This window comes from Mercenaria mercenaria, chromosome 10 (assembly GCF_021730395.1).
Source record: "Mercenaria mercenaria strain notata chromosome 10, MADL_Memer_1, whole genome shotgun sequence".
In the NCBI taxonomy this organism is placed as follows: domain Eukaryota; kingdom Metazoa; phylum Mollusca; class Bivalvia; order Venerida; family Veneridae; genus Mercenaria; species Mercenaria mercenaria.
Window position 1 is genome coordinate 3,412,151 of NC_069370.1, and position 26,679 is coordinate 3,438,829.

At 34.0% G+C, this 26,679-nt stretch overlaps 1 protein-coding gene across 2 annotated transcripts in view; it reads left to right on the top strand.

Annotated features, from left to right (window-relative positions):
• LOC123559893 (glucose-6-phosphate exchanger SLC37A2-like) overlaps nt 1–26,001 on the top strand; it is a 43,253-nt gene extending 17,252 nt beyond the window's left edge. Inside the window, exons 4-18 of one of the 2 annotated variants that reach the window (XM_053552169.1) lie at nt 1,099–1,177; nt 2,528–2,663; nt 4,156–4,232; nt 5,720–5,886; nt 6,733–6,791; nt 7,428–7,742; nt 9,400–9,480; nt 10,030–10,120; nt 12,364–12,426; nt 13,113–13,198; nt 16,246–16,294; nt 17,142–17,294; nt 19,081–19,178; nt 19,798–19,881; nt 21,345–26,001. In XM_053552169.1, the coding sequence (XP_053408144.1) occupies nt 1,099–1,177; nt 2,528–2,663; nt 4,156–4,232; nt 5,720–5,886; nt 6,733–6,791; nt 7,428–7,742; nt 9,400–9,480; nt 10,030–10,120; nt 12,364–12,426; nt 13,113–13,198; nt 16,246–16,294; nt 17,142–17,294; nt 19,081–19,178; nt 19,798–19,881; nt 21,345–21,362 (1,556 nt within the window). In that variant the 3' untranslated portion in view covers nt 21,363–26,001. The remainder of the gene's footprint in view (nt 1–1,098; nt 1,178–2,527; nt 2,664–4,155; nt 4,233–5,719; nt 5,887–6,732; nt 6,792–7,427; nt 7,743–9,399; nt 9,481–10,029; nt 10,121–12,363; nt 12,427–13,112; nt 13,199–16,245; nt 16,295–17,141; nt 17,295–19,080; nt 19,179–19,797; nt 19,882–21,344) is intronic. The other variant, XM_053552170.1, reaches the window with a different exon arrangement.
• Nucleotides 26,002–26,679: the final 678 nt, after the last annotated feature.

A 26,679-nucleotide genomic window follows, 5' to 3' on the forward strand; every position in this document is an offset into this window, starting at 1 on the left:
GATATTGGAGATCAGTGTTGAATGAAATTAAAGGATATAATATCACTAAATCTATAGATCAAAGAAAAGAAACGCCTATTACTCTTCTATAGTAGAAATGGATTGTTATTTATTTGACAATTTAGAATAAAGGACTGCTAATGTTATCAGTTTTAAAATAAATGATTTTGCCATATCGGTAAATTTATCTTTAGATTGTTTAAATATCTCGATAGTTATCAAATTTAGATGTTAAACAGAAAAGTGTACTGAAATTAAAAGCATATTTACAGCTTTTGTAAAGGTAATTGCAAAAAATTATGAAATACAATTTAAAACAAACATTTTGGATCTTGGTAACAAACTTATTGTTTTCTTTAGATAAGTGTTTAACAGGGTTAAAACAAAAAAATCCATTAATATAAGGACCACCTTGAAAGTTTGATTAGTTTTGCCATGTTTGTCTAGATTCTTATCTTAAGTTTTAGAATTAAGTACAGTGTCTGTAATAGTCATCAGAAAAATGTGTGCTTGACATGTGTGTGCTTTACCTGTGTGAGCTTGGCATGTGTGGGTGCTTCACATATGTGAGCTTGACGTATGTGTGTTATTTACATGAGCTTTACATGTAAGAGCTTGACGTATGTATGTGCTTTACATGAGTGTGCTTTACCTGTGTGAGCTTGACATGTGTGTGCTTCACATGTGTGAACTTGACATGTGTGTGCTTGATGTGTGTGTGCTTTACATGTGTGAGCTTGATGTGTGTGTGTTTTGCATGTGTGAGCTTGATGTGTGTGTGCTTTACATGTGTGAGCTTGATGTGAGTGTGCTTTAAATGGGTGTGCTTTACATGTGTGAGTTTGACATGAATGTGCTTTACATATGTGAGCTTGATGTGTGTGTGTTTTACCTTTGTGTGCCTTACATGTATGTGCTTTCACATGTGTGTGCTTTTATTTCTACATGAAATGAAACTGACCAATGACAAGGTTGCATTAAAAGACTGTTATCCTGACTTATACCTTAGTTTGTTTTACAACAATATCCCTGTTTTGCTCACATTCTCTGTTTATCATATATGTGTACACATTTTACAGAAAACTTAATTAATTTCAGACCATGGAGACTTTGCGACACTTCTTGGTAGTCTTGACTTGGCATACTTGTTTGCATATGCAGTTGGAATGTTCTCAAGGTAAAATATTGACCTATAATGCAACACATTTTGTTACGCTTCTTTTTTTTTATGGATTCATACCACTAATGGATATATTGTATACATGCATACAAAAAAATTCATTCATTGAACTTTTATGTTTTTGATGCAAAAGCTGTAACTTTACTTAACCAAATTTTTGAAAATTCCCATTAACGGCATATACTGCAAGATGACGGGATATGCTGCAAGATGTTTACCTGCAAAAGTTCATGGCCCTTATTCTATCTTATCTGGTACTTGCTTATTGATTCATGCCTTCTGCATGGTTGGTCTTTATCTAGACCAGTTTTAGACAACTTTTGGAAAAATACGCTCATTATCAATAGTTTGTACTGCCTTGGTTTTTGGCTTTTTACCGTTCTGTGAAGGTCTAGAAGAAATTTTACAGCAAAGTGCAGGGTCATCATTCTATTGATAAATAAAATGGATTTTTTTCTTCCATATTTCTGACTGACTACAAATTGATGAGAAATAGGTAAAATTAAAAAGGACAGTCAGTTCTTAAACAAAATAAGATTCTAGTAGTATCAATATTTGTTGGCAAGTATGTACTCATAGAAAACCAGTGCTTACTAAGTTAGAATGAAAATTGGTTTCACAAGTAAGTGCTGTCTCTGTGAAAAATGACCGAAGCATCATGTGGGAAAGTTACTTCAGGGGTCACACTTTCTCAAAACTTTGAACCGCTTCCAGTGCAAAAGTGTCGTTTTTATATAGTAAGAAAACAGCCTCAGATGAAAGAAAAATTTGATCACTTTCTTGAAATAGTAGCAAAAGACTCAGGTGGCAATGAGTGACCCCTATTACTTTAAATGAGCCGCACCATGAAAAAACCAACATAGTGCATTTACATCCGCCCAGTCTGGTCAGAATCCATGCTGTTCGCTAACAATATCTAATTGCAATAGGCTTTGAAAGCGAACAGCATGGATCCTATGTTGGTTTTCTCATGGCGCAGCTCAAATGCCGTTTTATTCTGGCAAGAATGCCTACAACCATAACAAGTGGAAGCAGCACTGCATTTTCAAAAAATAGTTTAACCTTGACCCTGCTAAATTTCTAAAATGGACTGGTCCATCATACAATTTGGACAGTACCATTAACTATTTGAAGGGGTGTTCACAAAAATTTTTCTGACCGAATAGCAGATGTGCAGGCTGCTCTTGGTCTGCACTGGTCGCAAAGGCTGAATCACTTGCCCACAGCGGACTAAAGTTTAAGATGAAATGTTCTGCCATTGTCATCATTCAAAATAAATTATTGTATACAGTCTAAATGACAGCAGTGCATTTGGACTGTAAGTATTGTAATATATATACATTGTAGTGGCCATATTGCCGAACGGATGAATTTACGTCACTTCCTGTCATTGGGTATGATAACCAGTGGTATTCTAACAGCAGCCTTTGGTGCAGGCTACTTTCTGGGAATACACATGTTGTGGTACTATATACTTGTACAGGTAAATTGATTATTTATGCCACCCTTGGAAAAAGAGGGGGTACATTGTTTTGCTCATTGTTGATCTGTTTGTCAGTCGGCCATTTGGTTTTTAATCAGTAACTAGAGAATCCTTGGTCTCACAATTGCCAAACTTTATACAATGTTTGCTTGTGGTTAGTAGATGACCAGTTGTATTTAAAGGGTAAGTAGGTCAGAGGTCAAGGTAATAGCGACTTTTAGACTGAAAACGGAATAGATGATGCCTATTGTTTTGGGAATTAGAAGGTCAAAGGTCAAGGTCACAATGACCTTGAGACTGAAAATGGTTTGAGGGCTATAACTAAAGAACACTTTTGTCTACAGTCCACAAACTTTATAGAATGATTGCCTGTGGTCAGTAGATGACCTTTGTCACATCGGGAGTCAGTTGGTCAAAGTGAACTGGAATATGAAAAGGCTGTAATGGGAGGCATACATCTTTTACAAACAGCTGTCATTACTTACTGTTTGATCAACCAAATCCGTAACATGTATCTTTTGTGAATTACAATCTGACTTGTATGATCTCTGTATATTATAAGTATATACATCATTCTGGAGGTACAAATGTCAATTTTATGGCCCAAAATGAAAGAATTTGAAACTTTTCAAATGTTTTACATGGAAATGTTGCTTTTATGTTATAAATTGAGATATCCTGAAAATTTCATAACAGTTAAGTCAAAATTGAAATTTTAAGACTTTGCTGAAATTCGCAATAAATTATTTAAAATACCCTATCAGAATTGGTTTTTGAAGATAAATTCAGAAGAAATGGAGATTTTGAATATTTAGATGTTCCTTTTACCACCCTCAGACTTCTTTAGAATAATGTAAGACCTATATGTTTTTTGTCTTGTATTTAAAGAGAAATAAAGGCAAAACCTTGTTACAGAAATTGTAGATCAAACACTAGGTAATTTCAGATTCAAAATATAAAACCCGCACGATAACTCAAACGATAACATGTTTGATAATTATGATTTTTCTTCTTTAAAACGTTTCAATACAGAAAATATGTTTGTATAACATTACAGTATGCACTTAACTTCTATCATTGACAACCTTTTTGAGTTCAACGATGTGTGAGAACCATAACAATCGAACAATAATATAAACATGCTGTTGTTTAAATTATCGTGTGGGAGTAGTACTGAGAAATCATTGTTATTCAAGGGGGACTTGTTTTTGTGGCTTTTGCAGTTGAGTCAGTCGATGAAATTATATCTCAAAAAATGCATGATATTCCCTTTATTCTGTTGTAACTATTTGAAATCCACAAAATCGTACTCTCACAAACTTGCCATTTTTTAGCAAAACCAAAGCCTCAAAATTTCGTGGCTACAAAATCAAATGATTTCACAGTGAACTGTTATTGATTCATGTTGCTGTAATAAATATTGTACATACTTGTAGCCAAATATTTGTAAATACTATATTGTTTTATGTACATGTGTATAATTATGTTTCAGGTGATAGGTGGTCTAGTACAATCCACAGGCTGGCCTAGCGTAGTCACCTGCGTTGGCAACTGGTATGGTAAAGGGAAGTAAGTATACTTCTGCCTTATACCTGTTTCATTTCACAATGATGGGAGATAAACTTCTCACATATTGTAGTAATTTTGCTCTGCTTTACTATAAGTTTAGAAAGAGAAATCAGGCCAAGTTAAAGGGACCTGCCTCCAGTTCAACATGAACATTTAAAAAAAAAAAAAATAGTTAAAATTAGATGTCAAAATGGTAAGTCAGTATTGTTCATATAGGTGTAAAAAAAATGTGTATGGCACAAAATACAGGTAAATTTCCGAATTTTCATACCAAAGTAACAGCATGACTAACTCTTTTTATGCCCCCGAAGGGAGGCATATAGTTTTTGAACCGTCTGTCGATCCGTCAGTCTGTCGGTCCGTCTGTCTGTCGGTCTGTCAGTCTGTCCGCAAGTTTCGTGTCCGGTCCATATCTTTGTCATCGATGGATGGATTTTCAAATAACTTGGCATGAATGTGTACCACAGTAAGACAACATGTCGCGCACAAGACCCAGGTCCGTAGCTCAAAGGTCAAGGTCACACTTAGACATTAAAGGATAGTGCATTGATGGGCGTGTCCGGTCCATATCTTTGTCATCGATGGATGGATTTTCAAATAACTTGGCATGAATGTGTACCACAGTAAGACGACGTGTCGCACGCAAGACCCAGGTCCGTAGCTCAAAGGTCAAGGTCACACTTAGACATTAAAGGATAGTGCATTGATGGGCGTGTCCGGTCCATATCTTTGTCATCGATGGATGGATTTTCAAATAACTTGGCATGAATGTGTACCACAGTAAGACGACGTGTCGCGCACAAGACCCAGGTCCGTAGCTCAAAGGTCAAGGTCACACTTAGACATTAAAGGATAGTGCATTGATGGGCGTGTCCGGTTCATATCTTTGTCATCGATGGATGGATTTTCAAATAACTTTGCATGAATGTGTACCACAGTAAGATGACATGTCGTGCGCAAGACCCAGGTCCGTAGCTCAAAGGTCAAGGTCACACTTAGACGTTAAAGGTCATTTTTCATGATAGTGCATTGATGGGTGTGTCCGGTCCATATCTTTGTCATTCATGCATGGATTTTAAAATAACTACGCATGAATGTGTGACACAGTAAGTCGACGTGTCGCGCGCAAGACCCAACTCCGTAGGTCAAAGGTCCTAAACTCTAACATCGGCCATAACTATTCATTCAAAGTGCCATCGGGGGCATGTGTCATCCTATGGAGACAGCTCTTGTTCTACATTTGATAGTGACTAAAAAGATGTTATTGCGGATAAAACTTGATACCATTCCCTGTTCAAACACTGCTTTACTATTTCCTGTAGTACACAGCATATTTAGTAATCCTAAAATTCTGTGGAAATATTTCATTGTTGCATATAACAGATAAAATTGTTTCAGTAGTAAAATGTTAACATATCCCTTTCATTGATTGCAAGTCTGTTTATTTTCAAAAAGGTCAGCAGATGATATTTTTGTTTTATTTTCAGACGTGGCTTGATCATGGGAATATGGAACTCGCATACATCAGTAGGCAACATTTTAGGTTCTCTGATAGCTGGAATCTGGGTGAATCATGCATGGGGCTGGTCTTTTGTTGTTCCTGGAATCATTATAGCCTCCTTAGGGGTTGTTGTGTTCTTCTTTCTCGTACCAGGTACGTCCTTCAATTTTAACTCTATAATTATGACACAGGTATTTGTATGAATTTGTTTTATTTCTGGGATAGCAACCATTCAGTCACTGGAATTTAGTTTTTTTAGATGAGCTCATCATCATAAAAGCCACATTTTTAACTCTGGTATAAGTATGCCATCTAAGAAAGATAGTACTATACATTTTCCAGACACTACTGTGAAATCATTAATATTCGTGGGGGACTAATTTTCGTGGATTTCATGGTTGAGTCAATCCACAAATTTAATTGCAACGAACAAGTAAAATGTCCATTCATTTTATTTTCAGAAGTTGAAATTCACGAATTCGTATCCCCACAAAATTGCCGTTTAGACCAAAACCACGAAATTTTCTGCCCACAAAATTAAATGATTTTACAGTATATAATGTAGACATTAGTCATAGTCACTTTGGTCAGAAAGAAGTATCTAGTCTACGATGCTGCTTGGTCTTACAAATCTAGCATCAGATTGGATGCTTCTTAGCTCAATTTTGAAACTGACCATTGCATTGGTTACATTTTGAGACAGACCTCCTATTTCAGTTATTTTTTTACCCAGGCTTTTCCTAAGATGCTGATTGGTGAATGGCTCAGTAATCTTCTTAGTTACATTGTTATTGTACCTTATGATATGAAAAGTCTTGTACCAGTATTTTCATTTTTTGGTGCAGTTATAAATACTGTCAGCCTGACTTTAAAATCCATCTCAACAGACACCACTTTGCCATGAAGGTCTTAAGTTTCACTTATGATTTTAACAATAACAGTGTAACTATGTTGCTTGGTGATATTGAGAAATGTTTCATCTTGACGTTCTGTTTTTAGAGCCGTCAACTGTTGGCTGTAACAAACCTGTTCACCATGGAGATGAAGATGGAGAAGAGGTAAACCATCCTGCTCTTTTTTTCTTACTCTTGCATGATACACTAACTCAACAATCTTACTTTCATTACAAAATTAATTATATTGCTTTTCTTTTTGTTTGTATACTTATTTTGCACATGTTTTGTGTTGTTTTGTAGAGTAATAATTCTTGTTTCTGTTGTTTGAAAACTAATTTGATGTGACATTTCCAAAAATAGATTTAAATTATACTGTAAAGTAATAATGGGAAAAGAATATTTTGGGTATAATCAGTGGGCCATGGTTTGGAACAAAAGAGGCCAGTTAGCTTTATCAGTAGTATATGCTGTGTCAGATCTGTGACCACACAACTTGTAATAAAACTTATAATAGTTGCACTTCTCAACTTCAGTACAAGTATAATAATAAAACTTTCCTGTGTCCAGTCTGCTTTTCACTAAGATATTATTAAATATAGTGAATGGCCAGAAAAAAATTTATGCTATTTTAAAGCTATAGTCCAGTTTAAATCCCATTTCAATTTTCAGTTAAGCAAACCATTCTGGAAATGTCACCACCTTGGTGTGATAGATCAGTTTTGTTGATAACTGGATCAATCATTTACTAATATTTAACATACTTAGCATGATAGCATGACTTGTTTGAATTTTCTACAGCAAATGGACCCTGAAACAACTGACACTGTACTAAAAAATCAGCAAGCCCCTGTTAAACCCCACCCTGATGGAAAAATTAACCATGCTTTTAGTGAAAGTGAATCAGATGTGAAAAAGATAGATTTAAGTGAAGTAAAAGTAGATCTAAGCTGCGATTCCGTTTATTTTAATGGTGAAAAAGTTGATTTGACTAATTTGAGCAATGGGAAAGCTCAATATGGAACAAATTTGAGTAATGGACAAGTTCAAGATAAACATCAGGGTGGGGCAAGTTTACATGCAGCACAGCTAACTGATAAAGGATTGCCTGTGAAGGTAGTTTTATACATAGGTGGCGGTACTTATATTCTGGTTGTGGTTTATTTTGCTATCTTTCTTTGATTTACATCTTTTTGCAGTGTTTTATTTTTCCATTTCTCAACAAAATGTATGGTAAAATGCTGTTGTAGGGAATGTTTTACATAAAAAAAAGCATGAATTTCGAAGCAAATTGTCAACACTTGCTGTAAAATTATGTTCAATTTCTTTTGGCCAAGATGTGAGAAACTGACTCAGACTTAATAATTTTGGATTGGTATTTCTTTCATAAAGAATATAACCATAAAAAGATATTTATTATTTGCGCTATTATATATAATATATATGTAAAATATTTGTCATGTCACGAACATTACCACTTCGATGAGAAAGAAATTTTTTAACAGCTGACAAAAAGTTGTGAATCAGAGAGTAATGGCTGGATTTAGTGTTGATTTAGTTTTAGTGCTTTTAAACATTTATATTTTTTGTTAAAGTATAGATAAATACTAAATTGTTAACATTATATAGCTAGTCAAAAAGTACATGTAGCAATATACAGATACTGCCAAAATGCAGTGTACATATAATCTAGAGCTTTCAGACTAGACTTTTAACTTAGTGATCCTCTGTCTAGTGGCTCCATGCATGATGCACATCATTGCAAAAATATTTCGAGTATTGAAAATGTAGTTTGAAACCATTTTGGAATCTTTATCGCAATATACGGTATTTCATCCATTAGCACAAGCTTTTAAGAGCTTAGAATATTTTTAGATATTACGGAAAGATACACTAATAATGAATGTTGTAACAAAATTAAAAAGGAAACAATTTCACTAAAAAATGTAAGTAAGTATGCTTTTAGGTTGCTAGTGCTTTGTCATAGTACCTAACTTTGTTATTTGCAGACAATTTTAGCAATAGACATAGAACGCTTTTTTAGATTTTTCCGAAACTTATGTTTATGTAAAAGGAAGTTTTAGCATCATTTAAACATTTGAAAGACTGTACAAGGACTTCAGCAATTTCAGATTTACAAGAAAATGTTGGCTAAAATTGATAAAAAGGTTAATTTCATTACAGTTGAGGAAAGTCTTTAAATTTAAGATAACACTTTGAAGTATAGATGTTTCTTTAGTTTCATTTTTCTAAAACATTTTGTGTAATTTCCTTAACCCTGCTAAATTTTTAAAATGGACTAGTCCATCATTCAATTTGGCAGTGTCACTTGTTATTCAAAGGGGTGTTCACTGAAAATTTATTGAATGAATAGCGAACAGTGCAGACCATGATCAATGATCAGCCTGCACGGACATGCAGACTGATCTTGGTCTGCACTGGTGGCAAAGGCAAAACACTTACCACCAGCAGGCTAAAGGTGAAACACTTGCCACCAGTAGGCTGAAGGTAAACCTACTTTATGAAACAAATAGTTTTCATATAGGGCTACTTTTCAAGGATATTGTGGTTGCTTCAATCTTCGAATAAACAAATCAGATGAACTATGAAATCTGCAAAATCACAACCACCATGAGTCAGCTGTATTTGCACATAATGTTAAATTTTATGTCAAGGTAAAGTTTTTCTCAAGGTAATTAAATGGTTTTACAGAAATCAGTATGTTGTACAATTAATATGTTTGTCAATTAATATATTTGATTGATAATTTCAGGCACAATCTTTGATTAAGAAAAGAGAAGATGAGCACAAAGAAGATGAAGCCATTTCTCTATACAGAGCATTGTTAATACCTGTAAGTTCATATTTTCTTCCCTTTGCCCCATGTGGTTCTGGGAGGATCTGTGTATGAAGAGAATTGGAACCACTGCCTTACCCTTGCATCATCATGAGGCAACTAATAGGGTCTTAACACTTGGTTTTGCTGTAACTCTGTGATTCCAGCAGGTATGCAAATTTTGATTCCATACCTCATGTTAATGAGATGTGAAACCAAAATTTGTAGTCCTGTTTGGCGCCATATAACCTATATTGTGTTGGTGCGCCGTAAAACCCGAATAAATAAATAAATTTCAAATTGTTCCTTCAATATAGCAGTTCTTTGGGCCAGATATTTACTGTGTGTCTAACGCAGTATTAAGATTTTCAGCATATTTTCCAGACCACATGAATTTTATTTATAGAAACACTGTATTTTACATTTTATGTACAAGTACTGATGAATTAAAAAAAAAACTCGCAAAATTTTGTGTTAATATAAATATGCAGAGGCATATCTCTTTTAGAAATACATATGTGTCCTGTGAATTTTCATCATATTTATGTTTTTGTCTTTGCCTTTCAGGGTGTGATAGAATTCTCATTGTGTTTATTTTTTGCCAAACTTGTCAGTTACACATTCCTATTTTGGCTGCCAAAATATATATCATATAAAAGTAAGTACCTTGTATTTGAATATTCCTGTTATTTGAATATTTTGTACTGACAAATAGGTTACAGGCCCTTCCCCAGAAATTTTCTAAGGCGCTGGGGTAAAGTCTGTATGGCGGGATAAGGGGTGGGTGCGGGAGGGGTATCCCCTCCGGTGTTCGTTTTTTTTTTTTTTAAATCGAACCCAAATAGTGCTTTTTTAAGTATACCATATGCAAAAAAACACAACAACATGTATTTCATTACTTCTACATTTTCACATAATGATATAACCATCAATATATCATATAGTGTTATTTCTAGAGCTCAAAAAGGACAGGGTGCTGCCAAAAAGGGACAGAGTGATGTCCGAAAGGGGCAGGGTGCTCTTTTCGACCTGAAAGTTATCATAGCAGTAGTTGCATTTCTAGATGTCTATAGTTAATATGTATTCCATTTATCTTTATTGCACACTTAAAGGAAATGTCACAGAATAAATTTAAGCGGTAAATCTTCCCAAAACCAGTAACAAAGTTTACAAAGGCTTTTTACTTACTTTATAGTTTAGGTTAAAGCATTCAAGCATTTCTCTTAAAAAATGTCACCAAGAATGTCAACTTATTCATATGAATATGAAATAGTGGAGGGCGTTAATATATTAGCTTAATCTTGAAACCAAGATCATGTTGTAAACAACATAGTTAAAGGCCTGTTTCAGGTCACATTGTAAACTAATAATTATCAAAAGTCATGTTGTATTGATCAGGTCTTTCATCAATATTTCATTAACAGAAAAGTGCTATTACAGTCAGGTTAAAGTTTACTAAAACGCATAACCAAAATATACTATCCGGATACTGGTACACTTTCGGAATGTTGTCTGAAAGTAGTTTTTACTCAGTTACATGACCTACTAGGGTAAACCAGAGATAGTTCCTCAAATTTTGATGTTTCTCATTGTAAAAAATACACCGACTGTCAGCTTTTTTGGAAGGAAATATGGAAAAATTGCATACGACATCGGGAGTAATAACGACTCGTGAACGGACATTCTAAACGTACTTTTACTTTCGATATTCATTAAAATTTGTGCATTTTTTAGTATAAATTACAGTAGAATCAAACTGCATTGATATATACTTGTTATTATACTAAACAACGGTCTAATTTAAATTTTGCGCGGAGAAATCTAGGGCACTTTTCACGTGCTTGGTAATCAGCTGGCCGCTTAAGCAAGTTCCATACTATTTATCAATTAATTTGAACACTTCATTGATTCTCATTACCTGTGTGCACTCGCCGCGACGTAATTTGCTGATCAAAAAAATCGTCGAGGCATGTCAAGAGGGAAATTACATATACACTACACATGAGGTATCTCACGGGGATGAAATCGCTTACTGATTAAAGACGCCGCGCTAATAATTGAGGCACCGCGCGGGATATTTAAGCGCTGCGGGAAGCTGTATTTCGTGTTTTAAGCGCCGCGGTAGCGCGGCGCCTTATGCGGCTGGGGAAGGGCCTGGGTTATTCAAATATCCGAAATCCATTGTATTTAAATTCCTTTAGGTGTTGTGTTTTTAGAACTTGAACTTTCATATCAGTCAGGGATGGCTTATGATAATTGCCAGGGTTTTAAGACTCTGATACATGCAAGAAGAGAAATAAGCATTTTATAAAATGTTGGTCTTGGAGGTTGTAAGCTTATCATAGTCACTACTTTACTTGACATTAATACTTTTCTTCCCAGGGAATGGTTTTGTAAGAGATTCATGCAAGTTTTAAAATCTTCTTCATAGGCGAAAATAAAAAAATTCAAACTTAAGTAAATGTGACATTAGATCTGTCATATGCTCGTGATGAAATAATGCACGGAGGGGCACTTGGGGTCTTCCCGCACCATTAAAGCTGGAGAGTCGCCATATGACCTATCATGTGTCGGTGTGACGTTAAATCCAACAAAAGATCTGTCAGAATTGCATTGTAACAAAATTATATTGATCAGTCTTGACTAAATTGCTTTTAACCCTTACCATGCTGGACACAACTGATTCTGCCTTTGCGACCAGTGTAGATCATGACCAGTCTGCACATCTGTGCAGTCTGATCATGATCTGCATTGTTCGCTATTCAATCAGTATCTTTTTGGTAAGCACCCCTTACAACAGTTAATGGTACTGTCCAAATTGAAAGATGGACAAGTTCATTGTAGAAATTTAGCAGGCTAAAGGTTAAACAGTATTTATAACGTATTGGTGTGTTATTACAGCTAGTTACGATGCCGAAGTCGCGGGTGATCTCTCCACGTTGTTTGATGTTGGTGGTATAGTAGGTAAGTTTATCTGTCAGTATGTCACCTCACACTGCTGTATTTACAGTTCAATAGTTAAGCACCAAGGATGAGATTTTCTCATGGATAATCAAAATCAGGAAAAAAAAATGAGTTTCTTTATTAAAGGTCAGCTGAGCAAGAAGTATTGGACAGATGTTTCTTTACAAACAACTGAATTATGTAATGAATATTCAATTAATGTTATTTATAGATTTTTTTCACATCTGTGCCAATACATATATCCCACATAGTTCACGTTTTATAGACAAGTACAGTTGACATGTACTTTAATATTAAACATATGTATAAATCAATTTCTTTATGATTTTCAGAGAGTTTAAATATTTTCTAGAATTACTCCAGTTTATAATTTGAAAAATTACAACTTTATATGGATGTAATTCACAGTGATGCTTTCTGGTAGCAGTTGAGAAATTATCTCAAAATTCTGTATTAGATATTTCTGAACAGACTAAAATATAACATTTTGAGGAGGAGATGGAGGAGGGTGAGAGAGATCAGAGAGGGGAGGGGAGGGAGAATTCGGAGGGGTGAGTATGGAGGAAGAGGTCGGGGAAGGAGTGGGGTAGCGTGTTTTGAAAATGTTATTTAGAGAATTATAAAATGGCTGTTTAACTAAATGTGTAGTAAGACCTGATTTGTACAAATTTACTTTTATATTACAGGAGGAATAATAGCTGGTTTGGTATCTGATTTTACCCGTGGTCGTGCATCTACCTGTGTGGTTATGCTGACATTAGCAGCACCTATGGTAAGTACAACCACCTGTACTTCAGTCAATATCGAGCCCAAGCGTATACCCTAAGGCTAGAAATTCGACTGATCAGTTTCATTCCCAAAGCTGTTAACCTGGCCTAGTATAGAACTTGTTTAATTTGATAGGAAGCTAATCCAGTTGGCCTGTAGCAGGTTAATAGTTTAAGCTTTAATAATGGTGCATGCCGGTACCTGAGGTAATGACAGGAGGGTGTTCTTGGGTCTTTCTACCATTGAATTTTTTAGCTCACCTGAGCACGAAGTGCTCAAAGGTGAGCTTTAGTGATCGCCCTGTGTCCGTCGTCCGTCGTCGTCCGTCCGTCCGTCGTCAACAATTTGACTGTTAACACTCTAGAGGTCACATTTTTGGCCCAATCTTAATGAAACTTGGTCAGAATGTTACCCTCAATAAAATCTTGGACGAGTTCGATATTGGGTCATCTGGGATCAAAAACTAGGTCACCAGGTCAAATCAAAGGAAAAGCTTGTTAACACTCTAGAGGTCACAATTTTGGCCCAATCTTAATGAAACTTGGTCAAAATGTTACCCTCAATAAAATCTTGGACGAGTTCGATATTTGGGTCATCTGGGGTCAAAAACTAGGTCACCAGGTCAAATCAAAGGAAAAGCTTGTTAACATTCTAGAGGTCACATTTTTGGCCCAATCTTAATGAAACTTGGTCAGAATGTTACCCTTAATAAAATCTAGGACGAGTTCGATATTGGGTAATCTGGGGTCAAAAATTAGGTCGCCAGGTCAAATCAACGGAAAAGCTTGTTAACACTCTAGAGGTTACAATTTTTGTCCAATCTTTATGAAACTTGATCAGAGTATTATCCTCAATAAAGTATTGGACGAGTTCAATATTTGGTCATCTGGGGTCAAAAACTAGGTCACAAGGTCAAATCAAAGGAAAAGCTTGTTAACACTGTAGAGGCCGCATTTATGACTGTATCTTCATGAAACTTCGTCAGAATGTTAATATTGATGATCTTAAGGTTCAGTTTGAATCTGGGTCATGTAAGATCAAAAACTAGGTCACCAGGTCAAATCAAAGGAAAAATTAGTTTACACTGTAGAGGCCACATTTATGACCATATCTTAATGAAACTTGGTCAAAATGTTAATCTTGATGATCTATGGCTCCAGACATCCCAACTTTTTCTGAATGCCAAGTGGGAGTTTTTGCTTTCCAAAGTGGGAGATTGAGGTGTTCAAGTGGGAGATTTTATACCGCGGTAATAATGTTCATGATAACGAAGCTTTTAAGAAATCTAATGATAATATAAACTTATTTGCCCTTATAAAATCACTGGTCTTAAAAAAATTCACTTGTCTATATCTTATTATTCATGCATTTTTAATGTTTTGGAACAATAATACATGAAGCCTTCTGTGCAAAATTAAATAGTTATGGCACTTTAAGCACTATGTCTAAATTCAAAACACCACTGATAATTAAACCTGCACTTTTATTTCTTTTGTTGGAAAGAAGACTCCCCAGGTGAATTTTACATGACAAACAGTACAGCTGTTAGAACTGTAAAAACAAAATGTATATAGCTAAAAGAATAAAAGTTCAAGCAATAGAAAATTTACTGTTTGATTCTCATCCCTGTCAACCAGAATTTAAAACCCCTGGCTCAAATACTTTTATTGATCAAAATCCTGTTATCCAAAATTGAATGTCCGGGTATTGTTACACTTTCGTAGATTTGCCTAAATCTCCAGTTAAAATGTTGTGTTTGACAAATTGTTATGATGCAAAGACAGTTTAACAGCATTTGATAGTAAGTGATATTAAAATTTACCATGACATTTCCTCTTATCAAAATGATTTTAAGAGAAATGTTTTTTAAAACCTAGCAGGTTGACTCGTCGACCATCTACTTTCGATTTCAAAAAGTTACAGAAAAAGGTAAAGCCAGTATAATTTCTAATCTAAATTTGATTGAATTTAATTAGATATCTAATGTCTGGATTTTAATTTCAATTGTGACACATTAATCAACACCTGGCTTTGTTAAATCGTGTTATAAACAATAATCAGCACGGGTAGAATAAGGTGCGAAAATATCCGAAAGCTGTTGTTTACAGACTCGTCAGTAGTGTTACAGTATCAGATAGGCGCAAAGAAGTGGATTATTTCATAATTTTTGTGTGTTTATGTTGTTTTGTTGGTTTTTTTTTAATCGGGAGATTGAGACTTCTGATCGGGGTGATCGGGTTTTACAACCAGAATCGGGAGAAACCCGATCGGATCGGGAGAGTTGGGATGTCTGTAGCTCAAGTTCAAATCTGGGTTAAGTGGGGTAAAAAAACTAGGTCACCAGGTCAAATCAAAGGAAAAGCTTGTTAACACTCTAGAGGCCATATTTGTGACTGTATCTTCATGAAACTTAGTCAGAATGTTAATCTTGATGATCTCAAGGTCCAGTTTGAATCTGGGTCATGTCGGGTCAAAAACTAGGTCACCAGGTCAAATCAAAGGAAAAGCTAGTTAACATTTTAGAGGCCACATTTATGACCATATCTTAATGAAACTTGGTCAGAATGTTAATCTTGATGATCTTTAGGTCAAGTTAAAATCTGGGTCAGGTGGGGTCAAAAACTAGGTCACTAGATCATATCAAAGGAAAAGCTTGTTAACACTGTAGAGGCCACATTTATGACTGTATCTTCATGAAACTTAGTCAGAATGTTAAACTTGATGATCTTTAGGTCAAGTTCGAATCTGGGTCATGTCGAGTCAAAAACTAGGTCACGGGGTCAGATCAAAGGAATAGCTAGTTAACAATTTAGAGGCCACATTTATGACCATATCTCAATGAAACTTGGTCAGAATGTTAATCTTGATGATCTTTAGGTCAATAGGTCAGGTGAGCGATACAGGGCCTTCATGGCCCTCTTGTTTGACTTCAAATCCCTACAAAAACAAAAGAAGGTTAACAACTGCACAACTGCAACTAAACCATTCTTTAAGTAGTTCATTTAAAATCTGCAAAAAAGGATTCAAAACTGTTTTGTTTTATATTTTCAGATGTTTGTGTACAATGAATATGGTAGTATTAATTACGCACACAGTGTAGGTAAGTTGTGAATTACTGTGTTAATGAACTCCTTATTTGTTACATAATAATCTCTGTGGTCCCAGGTATGAGCCCAAGTTTGAATGCATATTAGTCTCACACTGTGATATTTTGTGCCATGACTGCAATACTTGGTTAACCCTTATCATGCTGAACACGATTGATTATGCCTTTGTGACCATGCAGTCTGATCATGATCTGCACTGTTCTCCATTCAGTCAGTAACTTTTGGTATGCTTCCCGTTTAACAGTTAATGGTACTGTCCAAATTGAAAGATGGACAAGTTCATTATAGAAATTTAGCAGGGTAAGGGTTATTCCTATGATGCCTGTATTCATAAAGTTTATATATCTGTTTGAGAATTTTGTTCTTTGGGAAAGTGTGTCACGCTTTCAAACTTCATTTATCTTTTGGGGAGGAATGTGTAAGCAGCTCAGTCACTGAGGCTGTAAAGATGGGGATAGCATTCCCAGACCATGGTCACTGAATTCTCATTTTTCTTGCCTGCTACGTAATACTGAATTATAGTTCTTTTTGATACTTTCTCAATATGTCTGTTACATAATTATTAAGTTGAAGTTACCACTGCTGTTCTGTAAACTGATGTACGGGACGATTTATGGCATTATTAGTAACCTTGTATCAATTGCCATGTACATGATCTGTTTGATTATTCTAATTGTTTCAGTATGTGTGATAAATCTCTATACAATCTGCTATGGTTTGCAAGATATCATATAAAAATGTGTGTCTTCAAAACACGTAAAGCTATAATTTTGATGTTCAGAAGTGCTTTTGCATAATGATATTTCCTTTTTTGGTAATTTTATATTTTCCTGTTTATAGGTTTATTGTTAGTCTGTGGTTTCTTCGTCAATGGTCCCTATGCTTTGATCACTACTGCAGTCAGCGCTGATCTCGGAACTCACAAAAGTCTTCAGGGAAACTCTAAAGCTCTTGCCACAGTCACTGCCATCATTGACGGAACTGGAAGTATTGGTATGTACACCCTAGATTCTAAATATTGGTTTGTTCATAATATAGATTTCAAAGTATTGGTATGTTCACTGTTTAGATTCCAAAGTAAAGGTATGTTCACAGTATAGATCCCAAAGTATTGGTATGTTCACAGTATAGATTCCAAAGTATTGGTATGTTCACAGTATAGATCCCAAAGTATAGGTATGTTCACAGTATAGATACCAAAGTATTGGTATGTTCACAGTATAGATCCCAAAGTATAGGTATGTTCACAGTATAGATACCAAAGTATTGGTACGTTCACTGTTTAAATTCCAAAGCATATGTATGTTCACAGTATAGATACCAAAGTATTGGTACGTTCACTGTATAGATACCAAAGTATAGGTATGTTAACAGTATAGATACCAAAGTATTGGTACGTTCACTGTATAGATACCAAAGTATAGGTATGTTAACAGTATAGATACCAAAGTATTGGTACGTTCACAGTATAGATCACAAAGTATTGGTACGTTCACAGTATAGATACCAAAGTATAGGTACGTTCACAGTATAGATCACAAAGTATTGGTACGTTCACAGTATAGATACCAAAGTATAGGTACGTTCACAGTATAGATCACAAAGTATTGGTACGTTCACAGTATAGATCACAAAGTATAGGTATGTTCACAGTATAGATCACAAAGTATTGGTACGTTCACTGTTTAAATTCCAAAGTATAGGTGTGTTCACAGTATAGATACCAAAGTATTGGTATGTTCACTGTTTAGATTCCAAAGTATAGGTGTGTTCACTGTATAGATCCCAAAGTATTGGTATGTTCACTGTTTAGATTCCAAAGTATAGGTGTGTTCACAGTATAGATACCAAAGTATTGGTATGTTCACTGTTTAAATTCCAAAGTATAGGTATGTTCACAGTATAGATTTAAAAAAATGCTGTTATGAGCATGCTAAACAATAAAGTTAAATTAAAGCTGTAGGTATATGAATTTTTGGTGCATTTATTTCCTCAAATCAGACAGAAACTTGATACTGAAAAAAATATTTTGACATTAATTTGCAGTAAAAGTTCGAGTTTTAATGATTCTATAGTCAACAATTAATTATAAGCTTAAGTTTGTGAAAGTTCTAGTTTTAACATGAGAAAAGGTACATATGAGCAGCGCCATGAGAAAACCAACATAGTGGCTTTGCGACCAGCATGGATCCAGACCAGCCTGCGCATACGCGCAGTCTAGTCAGGATCCATGCTGTTCGCTTTCAAAGCCTATTGGATTTAGAGAAACTGTTACCGAACAGCATGGATCCTGACCAGACTGCGCGGATGCGCAGGCTGGTCTGGATCCATGCTGGTCGCAAAGCCACTATGTTGGTTTTCTCATGGCGCGGCTCATATAAAAACTTTTAAGACTTACTTTTTATGTCTCTCTTTGAAGAAGGGGTGGTATATGGTTTTGCTGATGTCTGTCTGAAGGGGTACATTGTTTTGCTCAAATGATAGAGCGTATATTGTTTTGCTTAAGTTATGTTGGCTGATTTGTCTGTTGTTAATCGTAGCTGGAGAACAATATGACAGCTTGGACCTTATGAACAAACCTGACAAAATGAATGCATTTGGTTTAGTAGAAGACTCCAGTTAAGTTGGGGTCAGTAAGATTTCTGGATAATCAGTACATTGAGGCATTTCTCTCTCCGATATTTCCAAATATAGTCAGTATTAGTAGTAAAAAAAAAAGGTAGGAAAAACATTGTGTTTGTGAAGGAAAGATATGTTAACATGCAGACTGTTATTACAGGTGCTGCTATTGGGCCGCTGTTGACTGGTGTGATATCACCTACAGGCTGGAATAATGTCTTCTGGATGTTAATTGCTGCTGATGTGTTTGCTATGGTGGTATGTGTACTTACTTGTTGTAATTCTTACTTAATGTTACTGTAACCCCTTTTCTGTATTATTGAAATTTTTCAAGGAGCGAAATGTCTGTATATGAGCCGTGCCATGAGAAAACCAACATAGTGGCTTTGCGACCAGCATGGATCCAGACCAGCCTGCGCATCCGTGCTGTTCGCTTTCAAAGCCTGTTGCTATTAGAGAAACTGTTAGCGAACAGCATGGATCCTGACCAGACTGCGCAGGCTGGTCTGGATCCATGCTGGTCGCAAAGCCACTATGTTGGTTTTCCCATGGCACGGCTCATATAATCCTCGATTCCTTCTATTAAAGCGCTTGGTATATAATTCACCAGTCCATATTGCTATAGGACTTGTCTGTACTTAACACATGTTTGTTAGACTAAAGTAAAAGTTGAAAAATAATGTGATAATTTATTCATGACCTTACGTAATAACGTATTTATTGAATAACCTGCCAGGCAATAGTCAGAACTATTTGACTATTGACTAGCAAGTCATTTGATATTTTAGCATGTAATATATCATGTTAAAATAGCTTCAGTTAAGCATCATTGTGTTAAATACACTTATGATAATAATCCTGATATTTTGTGTTACAGTTCCTCATACGACTTGTTACCAAGGAGATCCACATGTGGAGACTCACTGGCTGTACCAGAGAGATAGAGGACGTTACAGTAAATGTAGGCTCTTGATAATACTACCATGGCAACAAGCTATTTCTGTGATAATGAAAGAAAATCGGTTTAAACTCACATTTTCTTCTTAATGTATTTTTAAGATAAATTACTGTAAAATCATCGTGAGGGACTAGTTTTTATTAATTTCAATAAATTGTTAGTCCATGGAAATGAAATCCAAATGAACAAAATAAAATCGTGTTTCATTTTATTACCAAAAGTTGAATTTCATAAATTTGTATCCACTGGAAATAGCTGTTTTAGCGAAAACTATGAAATATCAAGCCACGAAATTAAATAATTTTACAATGTATTGCTGGGGCATTGCTTAAGTTATAATAAGGTGATTATTAAATGTTGTATAGAATTTAGCAACAAGCAATGCTTTTTTATTGATCCTATATCCCCTTCTTTTCCTTTTCTTAGTAATATTTTTCTATAGGTTGAATACCAAGTATTATTTTAGATATTTTTTATAAAAATTTAGGCTAAAACATACTGTTGCATTATTTTATTTTTCATGTTGAGAGATTATTTTTAAGACTACATACTTTCTTTGTTATCACCTTTCATACATCTTAAAAGTGTCTTTACATTTAATGTAAATGAATTCTGAAGGACAAAGATGCCTTTTTTGTCAGTCTTTTTAAGTAGAGCATAATTTTTATCTGTAAATTTACTATATTTTATACCACAGTCTTGTGTTTGTCTTTTAAAGTATATACTGTGAAATTATTGATATTTTCTGGCGACAAAATTTCATAGCTTACAAGTTACGAGTTTGAGAGTTTGGGTCAATGCACAAAATGGGATTCTAGCAAGCAAGCTAATTCCCATTTGCTATATCTTCAAAAGAAGAAAATGACATATCCATAATAGCCATTTTAACCAAAACCATGAAATTTCAGGCTCTCAAAAATAAATAATTTCACACTATATCACAGTCTGAATATACTTTTATGCTGTCTCTCTGTTATCAGGTATGTTACATTTAGTACTAATCCATTTGTTGATTGAATAGAAAGTTTGATTATTGAACCCAGATTTTCCAAAGTTTTAAGTCTGAAATTTAGATGTTAAATGGATTTAAAATTTCCTAAAAAATCATGTTGCCTTAACTTTTTAAACAATGCATTTATACATTTTTGGAAATTTTTGAAATTATAACAACAGTAAAAAAAATATTTCGTTAAAAAGTAAAATCATTTAGGAAAAACATAGCAAATGGAAAACTGAGTATATTTAACTGTAAGACAATTTAAGACCAAAAACTTTGAAGAATATGGGCCCGGTAGTTAATTGAATAGTAAAGTAACAAATGATGTGAAACAAATAATCTGTTCATTTTTCCTGTTTGTAGCAACATATTAAATTTTATCTGTTTTTACATAAACTTGTATTAGATACCCAAGACAATATCTTAATCATCTCTGTTTTCTTAAAATGTTCTCTGTTTTTCATTTTAGATACAAAATACGTTATAGGAATGCATTCACACAGTAGAATTTGATAGGTTGAACTGTAAAGCATAAAACATTTTAGATTTCTTAACAAATATGATTGTAGCCAGTGGTATAATGTTTAAAAAAGAGAAGAAAATTGCAGATGTATAGGATTTGTTACACTGTTTTGTAAAAAGAAAGTGTTAGGATTGAGCCGAGTTCAGCATATCACATTTTATGTGTGACGGGTAAGTTTAACCCTGTCAAACTTATATTGTGCCAAAACCTTTCTTGCACATTGCTTCAACTAGAAAATTTATACATTATCAGCATCCAACTCTGACACATAGAACTTATAATCTGAAGAAAATCCTAAATTAATTCAGTTTTCTTTTTATTTAAGACATGCTTTGTGGAGTTGACAATATTTAACAAAATGTTACATTGATGTTTAGAAAATTTAATTTTGTTAGCAGTTAGATTTTTTTTTAATTAGTTCACGCTCTTAAAGGTTTAAAAAACTTTTTCTAAATATCAGGTTTTATGATATTTTCTTAATAAATTGGCACTGCTCCATTGCTTCATATACCACAAAGATTGCTTTTAAATGTAGAAAGAATGCACATTTTTACTGAAAAATGCCCACATTCTTTCCAGATAGATGCATAGAAACACATTTTCAACCATCCTTTTACAGCCAAGGCTGAATTTGACCCATGCTGTTTTTGTTAGGTCTTGAACACTTATTTTTATTGCAATATTTCAATGATTTCTGTTAAAGTATAATTACTTGTGTTCATCCATTGGATTGCAAGTCTTAAGCAGTTCATGGAAGATTATTTTTTGGTTCATATTACATAAAAATATAAGTATTTTAACTTGAACAGTAATACTATATACTTTCTGTCTTAGTTGGGCCACCAACATTTACAGTTTATTTTTGTACAGAATGAAGTAGCTCAGGAAATGAACTGTTTTCAAACAGAACAGTATATTGTAAATATTTTGTTGTTATGTAGGTTGTAGCAGGTACCTAGAAACTGTTCATCCCCACTTTATAGACGAAATTTAAATTGTGTTCATAGGTTTGTCATTTCTTACACCTACTTTCATCATGGTCAGCCTATACAAAGAAATAAGCCCTGTCCATCCTTGCTTAACAAGAATTTGTAGGGCAGCCAGCAGTTGTTGTAAAAATGAAAATAGAATGTCAAGTAAAAAATATGGGAAGGCAAAAAATATGTGTTAAGATTGTCAGGATACAGACTTCAAGATAAAAATTAAACCTTAGATTTTTGCTGTGCTTGGTATAATGTTTTCTTGGGTAATTTTTATTATGTCTGTCTATATTATTTTGATATTTGATATACATGCCCCTTCTAGCATTCACCCACCCTCCCCCACACATATTACAAGCTCCCCACAGATTTATAAAGTTAAAAAAAGTACACACATGTTTATATTCATCCTTCCCCCTACCCCTTCGCTCACACATATTACAAGCTCCCCACTTAGATTTCAAAAAGTATTCATGTGTTTATATTCAGCATCCTCTTTCAGTTTCTTAAATTGTATTTATCCAGACAAGTTTCTTTAACCTCATGTTACTATACCACCATTCACCATTAATGTAAATAGAAAAAGTTCCTTCTTCTTTCAATTTTTTTTTGTTTCTCCACTGGACTTTTTGTAAACTGTTGAGCATGCTGTCATTCCTAAAGCTGTTGTTATTAAGGCTTTGTAACAACGATAGGTGAACATGTTTACAGAGGTAAATGACTCTGAAGCATCACCACTAGGATATTGGCAGAATTTGTTAAACTTGTTATTGCATTAGGTTGGACTGATTGTGTCTGTGTTTGTAGAAGAATAACAACAGTATATGGGGAATTGATAGAATTTGTTAACCCTTAGCCTGCTGGCGGCAGATGATTCTGCCTTTGCGACCAGTGCAGACCAAGATCAGCCTGCACATCCATGCAGTGTGATCATGGTCTGCACTGTTCGCTATTCAGTCAGTAAATTTTTAGTAAACACCCCTTCAAATGATAAATGGTACTGCCCAAATTTGAAGATGGTCCAGTCCATAATAGAAATTTAGCATGGTAAGGGTTAGACTGGTTTATGTATTATGTTTGGTTGGACTGATTATGTACATGTTTGATTTGTTGAAAGTTTTACTGAAAACACTTAACCTTTAGCCTGCTTGCAGCAAGTGATTTTGCCTTTGCGACCAGTGCAGACCAACATAAGCCTGTATGTCTGTGCAGGCTGATCTTGGACTTCACCGTTCACTTTTCAGTTAGTAAATTTTCAGTGAACACCCATTTGAATAATAGAGTAAGTGGTACTGCCCAAATTGAATGATGGACAAGTCCGTTTTAGAAATTTAGCAAGCTAAAGGTTAAACAGCCATTATCATTGCAAATATTGTGTTTATGTTTACTTGTTACATTAATCTTAAGTTTTTTCTTAAAAATTTTCATTGATTATAAATCTCTGTAATATGTATACAAGTCAGATTAATATTTTCATTGATTATAAATTTCTGTAATATGTATACAGATAAATTTAATAGATAATCCGTTTTAATGATTCATTTCAGTAAATTTTTAGACACAATGATTTGATCTTAAATAGTATAGTCTTCATACATGTATAAACTTGCTGCTTTATGTATTTTTAAGATCTTTAATTGGGTGTTAGGTTTAATAAGTAAAGCCGGATTTTAATGAAATATTTTTTATCATGACTTAAGTGTATTAAACATAAAAAATAACATTATTTCCATTCCTTAATCATAGATTTTTATTGTCATTGTTTATTTGTAGATAATATTATTTTGTTCATTTTACAGTTTATCTTTTATAATAAAATTATTTGTTGATTTGCAGGGTTATATTTTTATGAATGTTTTACAACTTTTTCCTGTTCAATGAGGTTACGTGTATTATGCATGCTTGTTTTAAAATATAGTTATGTGAAAAAAAAAAACGACAGTTTGATGTTCTGAATATTTTAGAAAAACTAATGAAATTAATTTTTACTTTTTTTTTTTTTTTTACTTTTTATCCCAGTAAACACAGTTGTAAGGAGTCATGTAATAATTGCTAACTTGAATTTTGGAAACGATTTTTATAGTACAGTTTTAATTCAAATATTTACATCTTTATATTTCTTGCAGAAAGATTAATACTACAAATTGTTGTTAAGTAATATCATGTAATAAATGTTAATCATTTTATTTTGACCATATTTATGGATGTTTGGCAAGTGATTTCTAGAGTGAAAAATCTTGTAAATGGAATATTTCACCGATAATTGGCATCAGGGAATCTCGTGCTGCAGCCACTATGTTCTGTTGTAGAACTTGTTATGACACCATGACATTTGTTTTTAAACTTTGTTTTGACACCATGACATTTTATTGCTTTAAGGAATTATTTGTTTCATAAATATCTACCTTTCGCTTTGATTGATTCATAGAAATCTTTAAAGGATTGTTAAGGTTGCTTATACTTGTATATAACTGTTGTTAATGTATCACTCTTCCTCAATACTTTAAGGAAGTTACGCATGTTAGGACCATATTTTTTTTCTCCAGAATGTAGAATCTTTTGAACTGACTTTTTCAAACTCTTAAGACACATTTGTGTTAAGAAAACACATTGAAGAAAAGTAGAATTTTCTGTAGATTAATTTGAAAAAGAAATCGAGCTCCGAATACCATTTATAATGACATTTGTAGGTTTCATTTTAATCATGGTAAAGCTTGAATTATGAGATGCAAAATGCACAGTACATTCAAGTATTACATGGTTAGTAAGGTGTTTAGACAAACATGTGCAACTACTGCGGAAGTAATTGTTGTTCAGAAGTTTCTTTTGAATAAAGATTTAATGTAAAATACAGCATTAAATATGTAAATGTGATAGGGTAGTTGCAAAACATAAAGAAAATCAAATGTGATGAAATTTGGCACAGCACATTTAAAGTTTTTGTTTTATTAATCTCGTACTTATTTAAGCAAGTTCTCTTTCATACTATATACAGATTTATGGGTAAGGGAGGTAATCCAATGGAAGTGATTGTTGTCAATAAACAAATTAAGAGTTTTGCACAAATATAGTATGTAAACAAGGCCGTTATGTAATTGAAAAACCATAGCATTTTCCAATTACTTAAATTTTATGCCACTAAATGGAGACACAAAGAAATTACACTCTCTGCACATGACTTTGTCTGTGTGTCTGAAAACCTTTTTTGTCCATGCTATAGCTTTATAAAAATATAATGATTCAGTGGATTTCACAGAAACTTCACACTTGTATTAATGCTTATATGTTTTGTGCACAACTGCCAGGTCTGTACCTACAAGAGTTAATGTCAAGGGCCATAACTCCTTGGCAAAAGGTGTTCAACTTTAGGGGCATTTATCACTTTAATAGTGACGTTTCTTGTTATGTAGTCAGTGTTGTTACAAGCAAACTAGGCAATACATATATTCAGTTATAAATATGTAGGAAATAGGAATCATAATATGGTGCATAATCAAGACAACATGCAGTTTAAAAGTAAAATGGAAATAACGTATTATTTCCTTCAATGATAATTTTCTTTACCTTAGTTTGTTAAAAGTTTAGTTACATAAATGCTAGTCAATAAAATACGTAAACCGATATTTTGTCTTGCTCTTTATCTTTTATTTCAATGAAATATGCATTTTGTAATGAGCATCAAATCTACAGGATGCTTTGGAACCATAAAATGCATCTTCAAGCAAAATAATAGCAGACTCTGGTTGACAGATAATAGCATGAAGTGCTCAAGGGTGAACTATTGTGGTCAATGATTGTGTGTCGTCCATCAAGATTTTCCTTTAAATAGCATCTCCTCCTAAACCACCTCGCCAATTTTGATGAAACTTCACAAGGATGTTCCATAGATTGTCTTCTTTAAAACTTGTTCAAAGAATTGAATTCCATACAGAACTCTGGTTGCCATGGCAACCGTAAGGAAAAACTTTAAGTATCTTGTCCAAAACCACAAGTCCTAGGGCTTTGATATTTGGTATTATTATTTACCAGATTTTTATAACGCTCTTTTCATCTGTAAAATAAACGTTCAAAAGCACTGTACAAACTACATATCACAGAATGATATCGGCACACAATACAACCCAAAAAATATATTTAAACAAGGGGACCATGATGGTCCTGAATCGCTCACCTCTTCCCACATGACCCAGTTTTGAGTATGACGTCGTTTTTTCTATTATTTGACATAGTGACTTAGTTTTGAACTTGACCTAGGTATTATCAAGATAAAAATTCTGACCAATTTTCATGAAGATCCATTT